This window comes from Phyllopteryx taeniolatus, chromosome 10 (genome assembly GCF_024500385.1).
Source record: "Phyllopteryx taeniolatus isolate TA_2022b chromosome 10, UOR_Ptae_1.2, whole genome shotgun sequence".
Taxonomy (NCBI): domain Eukaryota; kingdom Metazoa; phylum Chordata; class Actinopteri; order Syngnathiformes; family Syngnathidae; genus Phyllopteryx; species Phyllopteryx taeniolatus.
The window spans coordinates 28,927,085-28,940,793 of NC_084511.1; the positions used below are offsets into that span (position 1 = coordinate 28,927,085).

General features: G+C 42.3%; 1 protein-coding gene across 1 annotated transcript; it reads left to right on the forward strand.

The window, feature by feature from the left end:
- The first annotated feature begins 37 nt into the window (after positions 1–37).
- Positions 38–13,652, forward strand: cul4b (cullin 4B). Its single transcript, XM_061786576.1, has 20 exons — positions 38–1,275; positions 2,933–3,048; positions 3,133–3,236; positions 3,337–3,406; positions 4,112–4,185; positions 4,256–4,418; positions 4,536–4,625; positions 5,658–5,740; positions 5,840–5,907; positions 7,087–7,205; positions 7,305–7,497; positions 7,574–7,678; positions 7,765–7,875; positions 7,958–8,043; positions 8,956–9,063; positions 9,153–9,266; positions 10,178–10,283; positions 10,369–10,541; positions 10,611–10,763; positions 12,622–13,652. Exons 1-20 carry the CDS (start codon positions 840–842, stop codon positions 12,715–12,717), a joined length of 2,568 nt encoding a protein of 855 aa, XP_061642560.1. The 5' UTR covers positions 38–839; the 3' UTR covers positions 12,718–13,652.
- Positions 13,653–13,709: the final 57 nt, after the last annotated feature.

Genomic DNA, 13,709 nt, shown 5'->3' on the forward strand with positions numbered 1-13,709 from the left:
TCAAAAAATGTTTATATTTGACAATATCTCTATGGGTGATTCGCCCCTGTCGTTTTCACGAATATGTTAAAAAACATTAATAGCTAAATGTGCATATCAAACTATTTCCCCAAACACTGGGAAGATAGATAGATAGATAGATACATAGACAGACAGACAGACAGATAGATAGATAGATAGATAGATAGATAGATAGATAGATAGATAGATAGACAGACAGACAACTTGTACGACGTAACTACGTCGCCAACGTAGGGACTTAACTCCGTCGTAAACCGGGTACCGTCTGCAGTCATTGGATGGCGCCCTCGTGTGGTCAAGACAATAAACATAAAAAAAAAACACGTTGGTGCAAAAAGTACTTTTGTACAAAGTACTTCCGGTGGGGTCACCGAGTAGTTTTCATGAGCCGTTTTTCTCGTGTTTACCAGCGGCCTGTTTACTTCCGTGTGATCCCACTCGCATTCTAACTTTATTTCCTCAGTAAGGGTTCTTTTTGACCGGCTCCTTTTGTCAGTTGCTGCTGGCCGGATGACTCGTCAACGCGGTTAAAGACGAGCGAGACGAGAAGAGGAAGCAATAGGCCACCATCTTTTTTTTTGGACGCCAGCAGCAATAACAAGAAAGAGAGCAGGCTAGCTTCAAGTGGAGCTCTGTACTTTGACAATTTACACTCGCTCATATTTCTCCCCCGCGGGATAAAGAGGAGCAAGCCGAGGGCGGCTTCGCGTGGAGCCCCAGAAACACCCGCCGACGTTGAGCTCGTCCTCCCCGGCTAGCTTTCGGGAAGTTTCCGATCAGAAGACTGGCTGCTAAGAATTAGTATTCCCCGTTCTTTAATGTTTCCAACAGGTTTATCTTCCCCTAACCCCCCGCCAACCCAGGAGGCAAGAGCAACGGCTACTGATGTCAAAAACGACAGCGGCAACATTCTGTCTTCGAAGAAGAGGAAAATAAACGGCTCCGAGAGGGACGAGACCAGCGACACCATCTCCCCTTCGCCTCCCAAGACCCTCACTTCCTCCTCGTCGCCGGTGCACATCCAGAAGAAGTTGCGCTTCGAGGACTCCGTGGACTTTATCGGGCTGGATGTGAAAATGGCCGAGGAGGCTGCCGCTGCTTCGTGCTCCAACAACAAAAGCAAAGCCGTGCTCCTGGCCGCCGGCGTGGGGGGCCACCATGCCAACGGACTGAGCAAGAGCGCGGCGGGCTCCGCGACCTTCTCCAACAGCAAGCCCGGCGCCGCCAAGAAGCTCGTCATCAAGAATTTCAAAGGTAGCTGTAATCCTACACACCCGTTCAGCTGTTTGCAAACAACATTACAACTTTACTCCATCGGCTCAACGGTTTCGCTCCCCCCCCCGCCAGAAGGTCATCTTCAAGAATTTCGAATGTAGGCCATAATACTCTATAATAACAATACACATCATTGCGGTTACAAGCCCCCAAATAGTGACAATCCATCGATAATTGACACCCGCCACACAATGGTGGCAAAACATTTCAAATGGAGAGGATCATAAAGCATCAACACCATACAGCTACCATGCGCACTATCATGAACCCGTGTTACACAGACGATCGTAGTGCTGTTTTTATATACCGATACAGGTAATCTTATACCCTGACAGTTATATTTCCAAAATAGTACTTTTCCTAAAAATAATAATAAAATCAATGAAAAAAAACAAATATCCAATGGAAAAATGCCATTCAAAATACCTGGTAGTGCAACTAGTTTTCAAGGAACGTACAGTGTTGTTTACATGCATGCTCCTCAAGCAGTGCCGTAAACAAGTATTTGCAGGTGACGTAAACATGCTACAGAAAAGTAGTAAAGTTGCTGCGGTTACATTAACCTTTATTCCTTATTCCTACAATGTCAGTGTAACGTTTGTTCCACAAAAACTAACAAGCTCATACTTTATATCTTCACGGCCCCGCTTACACAGAAGCACAGTTTTCAAAGTGACTACTTCATATGAAGCTTAGCATGGCAAAAAGAATGGAGGGGGATACTCGGCGCGCGACTCCCTGGCGTCACATTCAACCGATGTGTACTTACAGATCACGAAAAAGAAAAGTTTTGTCATGCGCTGTGCCTGCCTAAAAACGTCCGCATTTCAGCCTACAAGAACTTGTAGTTTCGAAGTTGTCCTGTATAAAAAATTTTTAAGACCATTTCTTGTGTCTGGTTCTGCCTTAATGTGTTATTTTATGAAGGTTTAATTTACTATTGTTATAGTGATATTGCCACATTCCTCGTTTATATTTTTGTCTGTTTGATGTTCACGGTCTGATTAAAAAAGATATAAATAAAATCTTAAGTTACTCATAAATTAGTCAGTGCTTGTAGTTTTTTTTCACTACATATTTACTTATATTTAAATGAAGTAATTATTTTTACTTTTATTTGAGTCATATTCTCTGCCCTGTTACTTGAGTACAATTTTTCGCAACATTACCCACCTCTGATGACGGCGCGCATCATCGGATAATCAAATGATGGCAGCACTTGCATCTGGTGTGACGTATAAAATAGTTGCCAGACGGCGATAATTACTGTCAGAAGGGAATGTCATGTGTTTCCAACCATTAATTTCCACTTTTTTTAATAGTGATTTTAATCTTGTGTCCAATAAATTGGGTAGAATAGGACTTTTATGGCGAAAAAGTAGCTTCAGTAGTAGAATATCTTTTGAGCTAATGACATGAAATTCAAAATCTTTAGCAGATGAGTTCATTTATGTGGCAAAACATAAATCAGTCTCAGTAGAATGCGTCGCTGCGCTACCATAATAATTTTTCTTGTTTCAATTAATACCTCTCTGGCATTGCCAATCAATACTCAGCATTATTACCTCTGTAAAGGCAGAACTGTAGTTGTGATTACAGCTAGTATAAAAACAAACCCATGTTGTTCGACACCCAGAAAAGCCCAAGTTGCCGGAGAACTACACACAGGAAACATGGCAGAAGCTGAAGGAGGCGGTGGAGGCCATTCAGAACAGCACTTCCATCAAGTACAACCTGGAGGAGCTCTACCAGGTGGCGCGTCCCGCCTCGTCCCCGATGGCTCCTTCCTGGACTTTCTACGCCTAAACCTCATGTTGTCTTTTATCCCTTGTGCAGGCTGTCGAGAACCTGTGCTCCCACAAGATCTCTGCCAAGCTTTACAAACAGCTGAGGGCTGTGTGTGAAGACCACATCAAGGCCCAGATCAATCAGTTCAGAGAATATCCTTTTTTTTTTTTACAAGACAGACCTGCTAAATTCAGCCAATGCACCATTAATGTACGAGTGGTAACCTGACGTTGACCTTAATACTGGTCTCACGGGTGTCCTGGACAGCGTGCTCTTCCTGAAGAAAATAGACAAGTGCTGGCAGGATCACTGCAGACAAATGGTATGTTTTAATGCGGGTGTCAAACTCATTTTCGTCACGGGCCACATCGTCGTTATGGTTTCCCTCGGAAGGCCGTTAAAACCTGTGAACCCATAAAAACGTAGGGTCGGCTTATATTATTACAGAGACGCAACAAATTAGTGCATGGCCAGTTTTGAAATCACATGCCAGTAAAAATGTGTTTGTTCAACTAATATTCAATTTATTTACAAAGGAGATTTGTAACAAAAAAGGCTTTCATACCTCAACCTAGTTAAAAGTGAAGTCATGTTGCAATTTTGGTATTTTAGCAAGAAACATGAAGTCGACGCACCAAAAAAATCATGCAAAAAAAATCATTTCACACAAAATGACGTGGCGGTCCGGAGCTGTCCGATGTTACGGATTGTCCGTATTTTGTTGCGGGAACCCCGAAGGCTACCTCATTATACCCCCAACGCTGATTGTCATGGGTCAACTTGCTGAAACAGGTTGAAAAGGAACAAAAATAGTTTGTAGATAATTGCGATATACGTTTGACAGTTCTTCGTCAATGCACCAGCCTCTCATCGCAGTTGGATTGTCAGGCCGTAGCTAGTCACTTGGGGGCCCAAGGCAAACCCAGTCACGTCGCCACCCCCTTGCTGCCTCATAGGTAGAGCACAATGGATGAGGCGATGGAAAATTGTGGATGGCTTTTAATCAGAATGTTCTTTTTCCCCACAGATCATGATCAGGGGTATATTTTTATTTTTGGACCGCACCTATGTTTTACAAAACTCTATGCTGCCGTCCATCTGGTGAGTGATCTGTGGCCAAATGTCTTGTGTGAAGTCCCCGCTCACTATGCTGTTTGTTCGTCTCGCGCAGGGACATGGGTCTGGAGCTCTTCAGGTTCTACATCATCAGCGACCTGAAGGTCCAGAGCAAAACCATCGACGGCATTCTGCTGCTCATCGAGAGGGAGCGCAGCGGCGAGGCGATAGACCGCAGTCTGCTGAGGAGCCTGCTGAGCATGCTCTCGGACCTGCAGGTAACCCGACTGACGGGTATTGTTTGTACTGATGGCCCGTGTCATTTTTTTGGCAGAGTTTCTCCGCCAGCGTCCTGTTGACGGATTACATTCATGAAAGCGCTCTGACCCTGACAGATTTATCAAGACTCCTTCGAGCAGCGCTTTTTGGAGGAGACAAATCGTCTGTACGCTGCAGAGGGCCAAAGGCTGATGCAGGAGCGAGAGGTGAGCGCCGTGACTGTATTCTTGTCAGTAGGAAGAACTGGACAAACACCACACCGACCTGCATTTTCTCCAAATAGTTGCCAGGGTGTCTATTTACTAGGCTTTACACGATCAGGATTTTTGGGGCCGATCACCGATCAGCAAGTTTAAAAAAAAAAACGATAACCGATCACAAGATGGAGCATTGTGCGTATTTACATGACTTGTTCATTTATTGTATATACTTGTGTACTGTATACTGTATACCGTCCATCCATTTTCTGTACAGCTTATCCTCACAAGCCGTCCCTGCTCGAATTATTTTCTAACATTTTAGACAAAAGTTAAAACATCAATGACCACTAGGGGGCATTCAAGGATTGGCCACTGACATAAGTTTAGGCCACATCAACATTACAACTGACAGAAATAATGGGCGCTAACTTACTGTCATTAAATTACTTTATTGCAGTGGCTAGATGAACATTTAACATCACTTGTCATCACAATTGTTTTTTTTAATCATCATTTTTCTTTACAGGTGCATCTCAATAAATTAGAATCGTGTCCAAAGTTAGATTTAGTTAGGTAGTTCAATTCAAAAAGTGAAAAGGAGATGCACTACACACACTTAGAGTGAAAATATTGCATGATTTTTTTTCAAAATATGTATGTATAATTTGGATAATTATACCTTAGCACAAATGAAAACCCCAACTTACCATCTCTAGAAACTAGAATATTACATAACACGCAATCAAGAAACAAGGAAAATGATTTTTAATGTAGAAATTAAGCAGGAATTTGCCCTCTGAAAAGTATTTTCTAATATGTAATGAATGTTTATAAATGTATGCAAACTGAAATTAATGAACTTCTCTACCGTATTCTAATTTATTGAGATGTACCTGTGGTTGGTTGAAGGAATCCACATGAATGCGACGGTAGACCCGTGTGGTGTTCATTTTGACTCGTGTCACCAAATATGGTTCCCTGCCTCATCAAGAACTGCTGTACAGTAAAAGTCACCGCTTGGCCGTTGTGTGCTTGCAGGTACCCGAGTATTTGCATCACGTCAACAAACGCTTGGAGGAGGAGGCGGACCGAGTCATTACATATCTAGACCAGAGCACACAGTGAGTGTTCCACTTCACTTTTGAATGGTCATTCTGATTTAAAAAAAAAAAAAAAAAAAAAAAAAAACATGTCCTAAGAATTGTGTCTTTGAATTGCAGAAAACCTCTTATTGCCACAGTTGAGAAGCAGCTGCTGGGTGAACATCTCACAGCCACTCTGCAAAAAGGTAAGATCAGATAACAGATATAGCACGGAGCAAGGTCATGATATCTGGCACAGAGTCGGTCCCAAACACACATCTTTACACCTCCCCACACGCATATGGACCAGAATAATAAACAATAAACGCAACACAAGCAGACACAGCCAAATGGCTCAAGACATGTAAACAGGACAGAAATACACAACACCAACCGGAGTCTTCGTGTAGATTTTCACACTTTACCAAATGCTCCCAGGTGAGTGTCACCTCCTTGTAATCTCATTAAACCAAGTGTAATTCTCCCATGATTCACTGGGGCGAGGACCACAACTGATATGAAGTGTACGCTATATAGACTGGGCGATTAATCAATATTATCGATGAATTCTACTTTTTCCGGATGATTTTTGTTCAAATTGCATTCCCGCTCACATGCACAAAGGAGCTAGTTTACTAATGCACTGTCATTAGTAGTGTTGCAACTATGTCGCCATAGTTTGTGACTTTTTCAGCCCCGCTAGTGATATTAAATTTTTTTTTTTTTATATAAAAATGACAAGTACATTGAATTTCTGTCAGAAAGAGACAGCATGAGCAGAATCATTTTCACATTGTGTTTCAAATGACAAGAAAGGAGAGGGAACACTTAATTTTCACATCTTTAATATGTGTTTCTGTTATTTCTGTGGAGCAGTGATTTCCAACCTTTACGGAGCCAAGGCACATATTTCACGGCACACCGACAAACAAAATTGTTACAAAAAGTGGACCCATTAATCACTGTATGTACTTCCTGCCATCTCATAGAAGAGCATGTATTTGTTCTGTCTGTCACTTTGCCTCACTGGCATAAATAGATGAATAAAGATAAATAATCATAATTTTTGGAGCAATTAGGTACAATTTGGTATTTCCCACGGCACACCTGCAGCGCGCTCACGGCACAGTAATGTGCCCCGACACACTGGTTGGGAATCACTGCTCTAGAGGTTGATGCAAGTTAATAGGGGAAAACAAATACTGGATAATGTCCTTGTCATTTCTATAAACAAAAGGGAAGAAAATAATTCAAATCAGAAATTGGATTTTTGTGGGGGGGAAAATCGGGGATTTTATTGTAGACCGTATCGTCCGGCCCGAGATGCATTTTCCGTCACGCCGCTCAGTCTTAATTGTGACTGACTGACTTATTTTTTGTTCCAGGGCTGACGCACCTGCTGGATGAAAACAGGATTCAGGATCTGTCTCTCCTCTATCAGCTCTTCAGTCGAGTGCGAGGTGGCGTCCAGGTCCTCCTGCAACACTGGATCGAGTACATAAAGGTAGGTGTCTGTCAATATTTTGTAAATACGACGAAAGACACCATTTTCTGGGATCTGGAAGTTTAAATTCCGACGGCGTTCTCCGAACTCATCCTCCAGGCTTTCGGAAGCACAATCGTGATCAACCCAGAAAAAGACAAAACGATGGTGCAAGAATTGCTGGACTTCAAAGACAAGGTGGACCACATCATCGACGTGTGCTTCATGAAGAACGAGAAGTTTGTGAATGCCATGAAGGAAGCTTTCGAAACATTCATCAACAAGCGGCCAAATAAGCCTGCAGAGCTCATAGGTGCGATTTTCCACACGTTCGAAGTCGCCCTTTCCCAAATGTCCACTCTTGTTTCTAAATGTTGTTTCATCTCCAGCCAAACACGTGGATTCTAAACTGCGAGCTGGAAACAAAGAGGCGACAGATGAAGAATTGGAAAAGATGCTGGACAAAATCATGATTATATTTAGATTCATCTATGGTAATAATTAACAAGCTTTGTAGCAGTGGCGGAGTTTCCCGTCTGTGGTCATCACTGAGTATATTCCCGCATTTCCTTTCTTTTAGGAAAGGATGTTTTTGAGGCCTTTTACAAGAAGGACCTAGCCAAGAGGTTACTGGTGGGGAAAAGTGCGTCTGTGGATGCTGAGAAGTCAATGTTGTCCAAATTAAAACATGGTAAAAAAAAAAAAAAAAAAAAAGTTAAATGCACAATATGAGTGATTGAGCATGAAGATTGACCATGTGATTTTTGCACTAGAATGTGGAGCGGCATTCACCAGCAAACTGGAGGGGATGTTCAAAGATATGGAGCTTTCTAAAGATATCATGGTGCAATTCAAACAGGTGAGAATGAACAAAATGGTCAGTTGTTTCCTGCAGCTAATTTGCTGGAAAGTCCCATTTATAGAGAAAAAGGCCAGGGAACGAGCTCCAATTTGCAAATAGGTGTTGACAGCCAAAGTGGCCTCATGTTTTTCAATTTATCCATCATGTAATTACCGGCAAAATACAGACACTACACAGCCATTCAGCTATTTTCTATAGCGATTATCTTCATTATCAAATCCATCTTTATTCAGAGAGTGCTTTAAGAACAACATAGTTTAGGGATGGACTATGGTGTATTCTCTCAGGCACAAATCTGGGTTATGTTGTCGCCGTAGAAACAGAACGGCGTCGTATTAGTCAGGTAATATCGTTAAATATTTGACAAAAATCATAACATGACCAAAGAGGCGATTGCAGTGTGTTTACACAATGAAAACCTACTCGTACTCAATAAAAAAAAAAAATGTATTTCACATTATTAGTTTGATGATTTGAGCTTACAGCTAACGACAACCCGCATTTGACCATTTCCAAGAAATTAAAATGTTACACAACAGTCAAAAAAGATGTTGATATGGAAATGAGGTTGGAATTGGCCTTCTGACAACTATTTTCTTGTGTTGATTGAATAAATCTCTATAATTTATGAGTTTCACGTTTGGAATTGGAATAGTGAAATACAATGAGCTCTCCTACACTATTAGTATTCTAATTTATTGAGCTGCACCTGTCCTTTTGTTTGGTCATTTTAAACAAAGTAGGGAAACTGCAAACAAAATATTAATTTGTGAAGGCCAGTACTTTGTTACGGCACTGTATCTATTACTGAAACATGGTCATATTGTCTTCAAACATGTCATTGTCATCAGACTGAATGCCTCACCAAAGAAAGCGTGTTCATGTCTTGTCATGTCGTATGTCTTTCAGTATATGCAGTGCCAAAACATTCCCGGTAACATCGAACTGACCGTGAACATCCTCACGATGGGCTACTGGCCCACCTACATCCCCATGGAAGTGCACCTGCCGCCCGAGGTGAGCAAATATTTCAAGTAATAGCTGTTTTTGTAGCCTGACATGTAATCAACGCGTTGCACTGAAACGCCGCTGTTGTCTGCGTCCAGATGGTGCGGCTGCAAGAGATCTTCAAGACCTTCTACCTGGGCAAACACAGCGGCAGGAAGCTGCAGTGGCAGTCCACGCTCGGCCACTGTGTTTTAAAAGCGGAATTTAAAGAGGTGGGTCCTTCTTTTCTGGAATACCGCAAAGTCTGGACTATAAACCATGATCCCACCCAAATTCAACTGCTGTGAACGCCCATACATTTTTTTCCTAAGTAATTTCAACACAGCATCACCGCCATTGTCATTAGACTAACTCTGCTAGCTTAATGCTCACATACAATGGGAAACACTATAGACGGGCTAATGCAAATTAGCGTCGCCATGACCGTCAATTTAAAGCAGCAAACATCTGTTACTTTAGCATCAACACAGCAGTAAATCATACAAATGGAACAGGGGTGGCCAATGTATCGATTCCGGGACTCGTGGCTTCTGTGCTCCCCTCGTGTGAAGGCCGGCGAGCCGGTCTGCCGAGCCTGCAGCGAGTGGCGGCTCCTCGCCGCGTGGTGGAAAAACTCAATCACAACACATTCATACACAAGTATTTACAGCCACAATTGACGCACAAGCGTTTAACACGCAGACTGGTTTAGCCGCTTAGGCGCCCGCTACCCTTAGCTCACAACAGCCAACTCTCATTTGCTAACTCACATGTCACTCACCTGGCGAGGTCCCACCTTTTAAAGCTACACGCACACACGCAAAATACACAACAACAATACTGCACAACTTCACATGCACATTTTGTTGTTATTGGAAAATATTTTTTTATTATTATTAATTGTAGGGATAGTTTAAATTCATGTAGGCAGTGGTAATTACTGTATTACAATTATTCGTGTTTTTATTTTTGCAATTGTTGGCAGGGCTAAGTCCCGATAACTCCAGTAGCACGGGTTTATTGTATTCATTTTTATTTAGTAGGTGAGACTTAGATACAGCTGGGCTAAAAAAAAAAAACACATTTTCTGCTACTCTGATGAAGTTCTTCTCATCAACTGTCAATGTCCTGTTTCTCGCACCAGGGCAAGAAGGAGCTGCAGGTGTCACTTTTCCAAACACTCGTGTTGCTGATGTTTAACGAAGGGGAGGAGTTCACCCTGGAGGAGATCAAACTGGCCTCAGGAATAGGTACGCCTGTTTTCACCAACACTCTGCTGCCGTGTCAACCTTCATTGAGCGCCACTGATCCCAGTCATGTCATGTCTGTTGACAGAGGATAGTGAGCTGCGTCGCACTCTGCAGTCGCTGGCGTGTGGCAAAGCGCGCGTCCTCACCAAAATCCCAAAAAGCAAAGACGTGGAGGACGGCGACAAGTTCTCCTGCAACGACGAATTCAAACACAGGCTTTTCCGAATTAAAATCAACCAGATCCAGATGAAAGAGACGGTAGAGCTTTTCACTCCCACATTCACAGGGGATGTCGGCAGTGAACCTGAGGTTTTTCTGTCGCTGCAGGTGGAGGAGCAGGCCAGCACCACAGAGAGGGTCTTCCAGGATCGACAGTACCAGATCGACGCCGCCATAGTGCGCATCATGAAGATGAGAAAGACTCTGAGCCATAACCTTCTCATGTCCGAGGTGTACAACCAGCTCAAGTTCCCCGTCAAGGTGATTGACAGTCGGGCCTTTCTGTTTTCGGGAGGAATGCTGCAGAGCAAACGGGGCTCCATTAGCGGTTCTTACGCGCAAAAAGATTCAGTTCAGTTATCAGTAGCTTGCTGTTGGTCAACACTGGACATTCCAGGTTTGGTTATTCCTTATCAGTCAGTCAACCTTTATACTGTGCCTTAGTCACTGATTCAGGCTAATTCTGCTTTACAGGACACTTCTTTAGGTGCACCTACACAATCAATTGAGATCCAATACAGACAAAAAACTGACAGCATATATCATAACATGTAGGATGACATAAGATGGTGGAAGACCGGTTTTTTTTTTTGTTTGTTTTTTTTATTCTGGGGGAGGAACACTTCATTCCTGATGGACATGGATGGCAATCATTTCTGCTAACAACTACAACAAAAAATAGTCACTGTCCGCGATAGTCTGCTGGCGTAGCTGCTTTAGAGCGCCTCATTGTCAGCCATGAGCACGTTCATGTCACATCGAGAAAAACGGAAGAGTGACGAGGAGCTTTTTTTCTTTTTCTCAAAAACTCCGACTTAACAGCCAGCGTGTGGAGAGGGACTTTGCGCTGGCGTGGCCACTTTAGAGAACCTCGTTGTTGCAGCGTGGAAGAGCCCCGCAATGACCCGTTGTGATATATTCCACCCACTGGAGGCTTTTAGTGGGTATATTTTACCTGCTCAAAAATGTAGCTTGTGTAGGCATAAGAAAGATACGAGGCAAAGTAGGTTGGAGTAGGGGTATTTGATTGACAGTGGACAGTCTAGTGGGGCGTGGTTTGAATGTAAGTGCGAGTGGTTGTCAGTGTCTACATGTGATTTGCGACCGGCTGGCGATCAGTTCAGGGAGTAGTCCGCCTTTTACTCGAAGGCAGCAGGGATACGCTCCCCCGCCCCGAGACCCTGAGCAGTATAAGCGGTATTGAGAATGGACGGATCTTTGGCAGGGTTGTTAACAACAACACTCCTCTTTTAGAAAACATTTTCACTTTACAGGGACTTCAACATAACACACATTGGGATTGACAGTGTTAAAGTGCTTGTAATTTAACAGTACCTATTTGGGTGTGGGTAAAGAAAATATACAATAAACACTAGACTTTAAACCAATCTGTTAAGCTTTAATGTCATAATTCGCCGATCTGATCGGCTCCGCAAAAGACATTGACTCCGCATCACCGTCACTGTACAGTATATTCGAATCCAAAAGCTAGTTTATTTTTAGCCTTGTCGCATGTCTTTTGACATACTGTAAATCCAATAAAGTTAGCAAAAAAAAAACAAAAAACGTCAGATTTCCAACCTTTATGGAGCCAAGGCACATATTTTGCAATTGACAAATCTCAGGTTAATAGGGGCAAACACATACTGGTGGGAAAAAAGCAGAACTTGTTTTGAATAATGTCCCTGTCATTTCTATAAACAAAAGGGAAGAAAATGATTCAAATCAGAAATTGGATTTTTGTGGGGGGGGAATCTTTTTGTAGACCATATTGCCCGGCCCGAGATACGTCTTCCGTCACATCACTCAGTCTTAATTGTGACTGACTGGCTTACTTTTTGTCATGTAAATGGCCACATTGCTCCATCTTGTGATCGGTTGTCATTTTTTTTTTATCTCGCTGATCGGCCCCAAAAATCCTGATCGTGTAAAGCCTAATAAACACATTTGTCAATTGTCACACTAAAGTGACACGAGTTTGATCTTTTTAATCAGCCTGAGCGCTTCTACTGAATCCCATTACATTGTGCAAGTGTAGTTAATGTTGTGTAATACATACCTTGTTTTTGCGTACATTAACAGTGGCTCAATTATGCCTTCTCTCTGCTTTTCCACGCAGCCTGCTGACCTGAAGAAGAGGATAGAGTCTCTCATTGACAGGGACTATATGGAGCGTGACAAAGAGAATCCCAACCAATACAACTATGTGGCTTAGAGAACAAACAAAAAAAGAAGTGACAGTGAGAAAGAGGTACAGAGGGTCACGAGTGACCCGTGTCTACGAAACTTTTTGCCCCGGTGGATGTTAGCATTGTCATCGTCAACCCAGCCACCGACGAGCTGAATGGAAGCCGCTCCGCAGGATGTTTGTCAGGGGGTCTTAAGATTCTGTGGACTGCGCCTCCATCGAGAGAGAGAGTTTTGTCCAAACATCTCAGTGCCTCTGAGCTCATTGGACAAAAGACTCACACGTATACATACACACATACTTTGCTGTTTTTTTTTCCTTTTCTTTTTTTTTTTTTAAGCAAGGGAAATATTTATTTTCAAACTTGAGATTTTTTTTTTGTCCACACTTTGAAACAATATGCTCTTTGTTACCGAGTCACTTTGCCCTTTTTTTTTTTTTTTTTTTTTTTTTTAAATGGTCACCCCCTTGTAAATGCCAACACACATTCAAAAACGTTCCAAACACATTACAAATGTCTTTGTTTCCTCAGCCCCTGTCAATTATGAGACTACTGGACTACATGGGTGGTGAAGGTGTCAAATTCAGGTTGTCAAAGCTGTGATGGGCTTCACAAAACACAAGAAAAGGATAATTTTATTATTCAAGCCGCTATACCATCAAGCGCTCCATCTTTGATATTTTTGTTTTTCATATCTGGTATGACATTTTAACCTGCTTCTGGTCCACTCTCTTTTTTTTTTTTTTTTTTGGGGTTACCATTTAAGGGCCAAAAGCACACATTTCATCATCATCCTACCCTGTTTTTCCATCCACCTGCCATTTAACACACTAAAGACTTCTTACACTCTTGCCGACAGTGAGGCGTGGATATTACATTGGGGTACAGCACGAATGAATAAACACATATTTGTACAAACATGTTAGGTCCTTGTTTAAAATTAAAATAACTTTCAATCCGGGTTTTTTTTTTTTCTTTCGGCTACTGTATAGTTTTTTTGTTTAGTTTTTTTTTATGA

Bases quoted from the DNA above. Each gene is read 5' to 3' on its own strand.
- cul4b (XM_061786576.1), top strand. From the start codon at position 840: ATGTTTCCAACAGGTTTATCTTCCCCTAACCCCCCGCCAACCCAGGAG. The intron at 5,741-5,839 runs GTGAGTGTTCCA...TTTGAATTGCAG, and splicing joins TATCTAGACCAGAGCACACA to AAAACCTCTTATTGCCACAG. The intron at 8,044-8,955 runs GTGAGAATGAAC...TATGTCTTTCAG, and splicing joins TCATGGTGCAATTCAAACAG to TATATGCAGTGCCAAAACAT.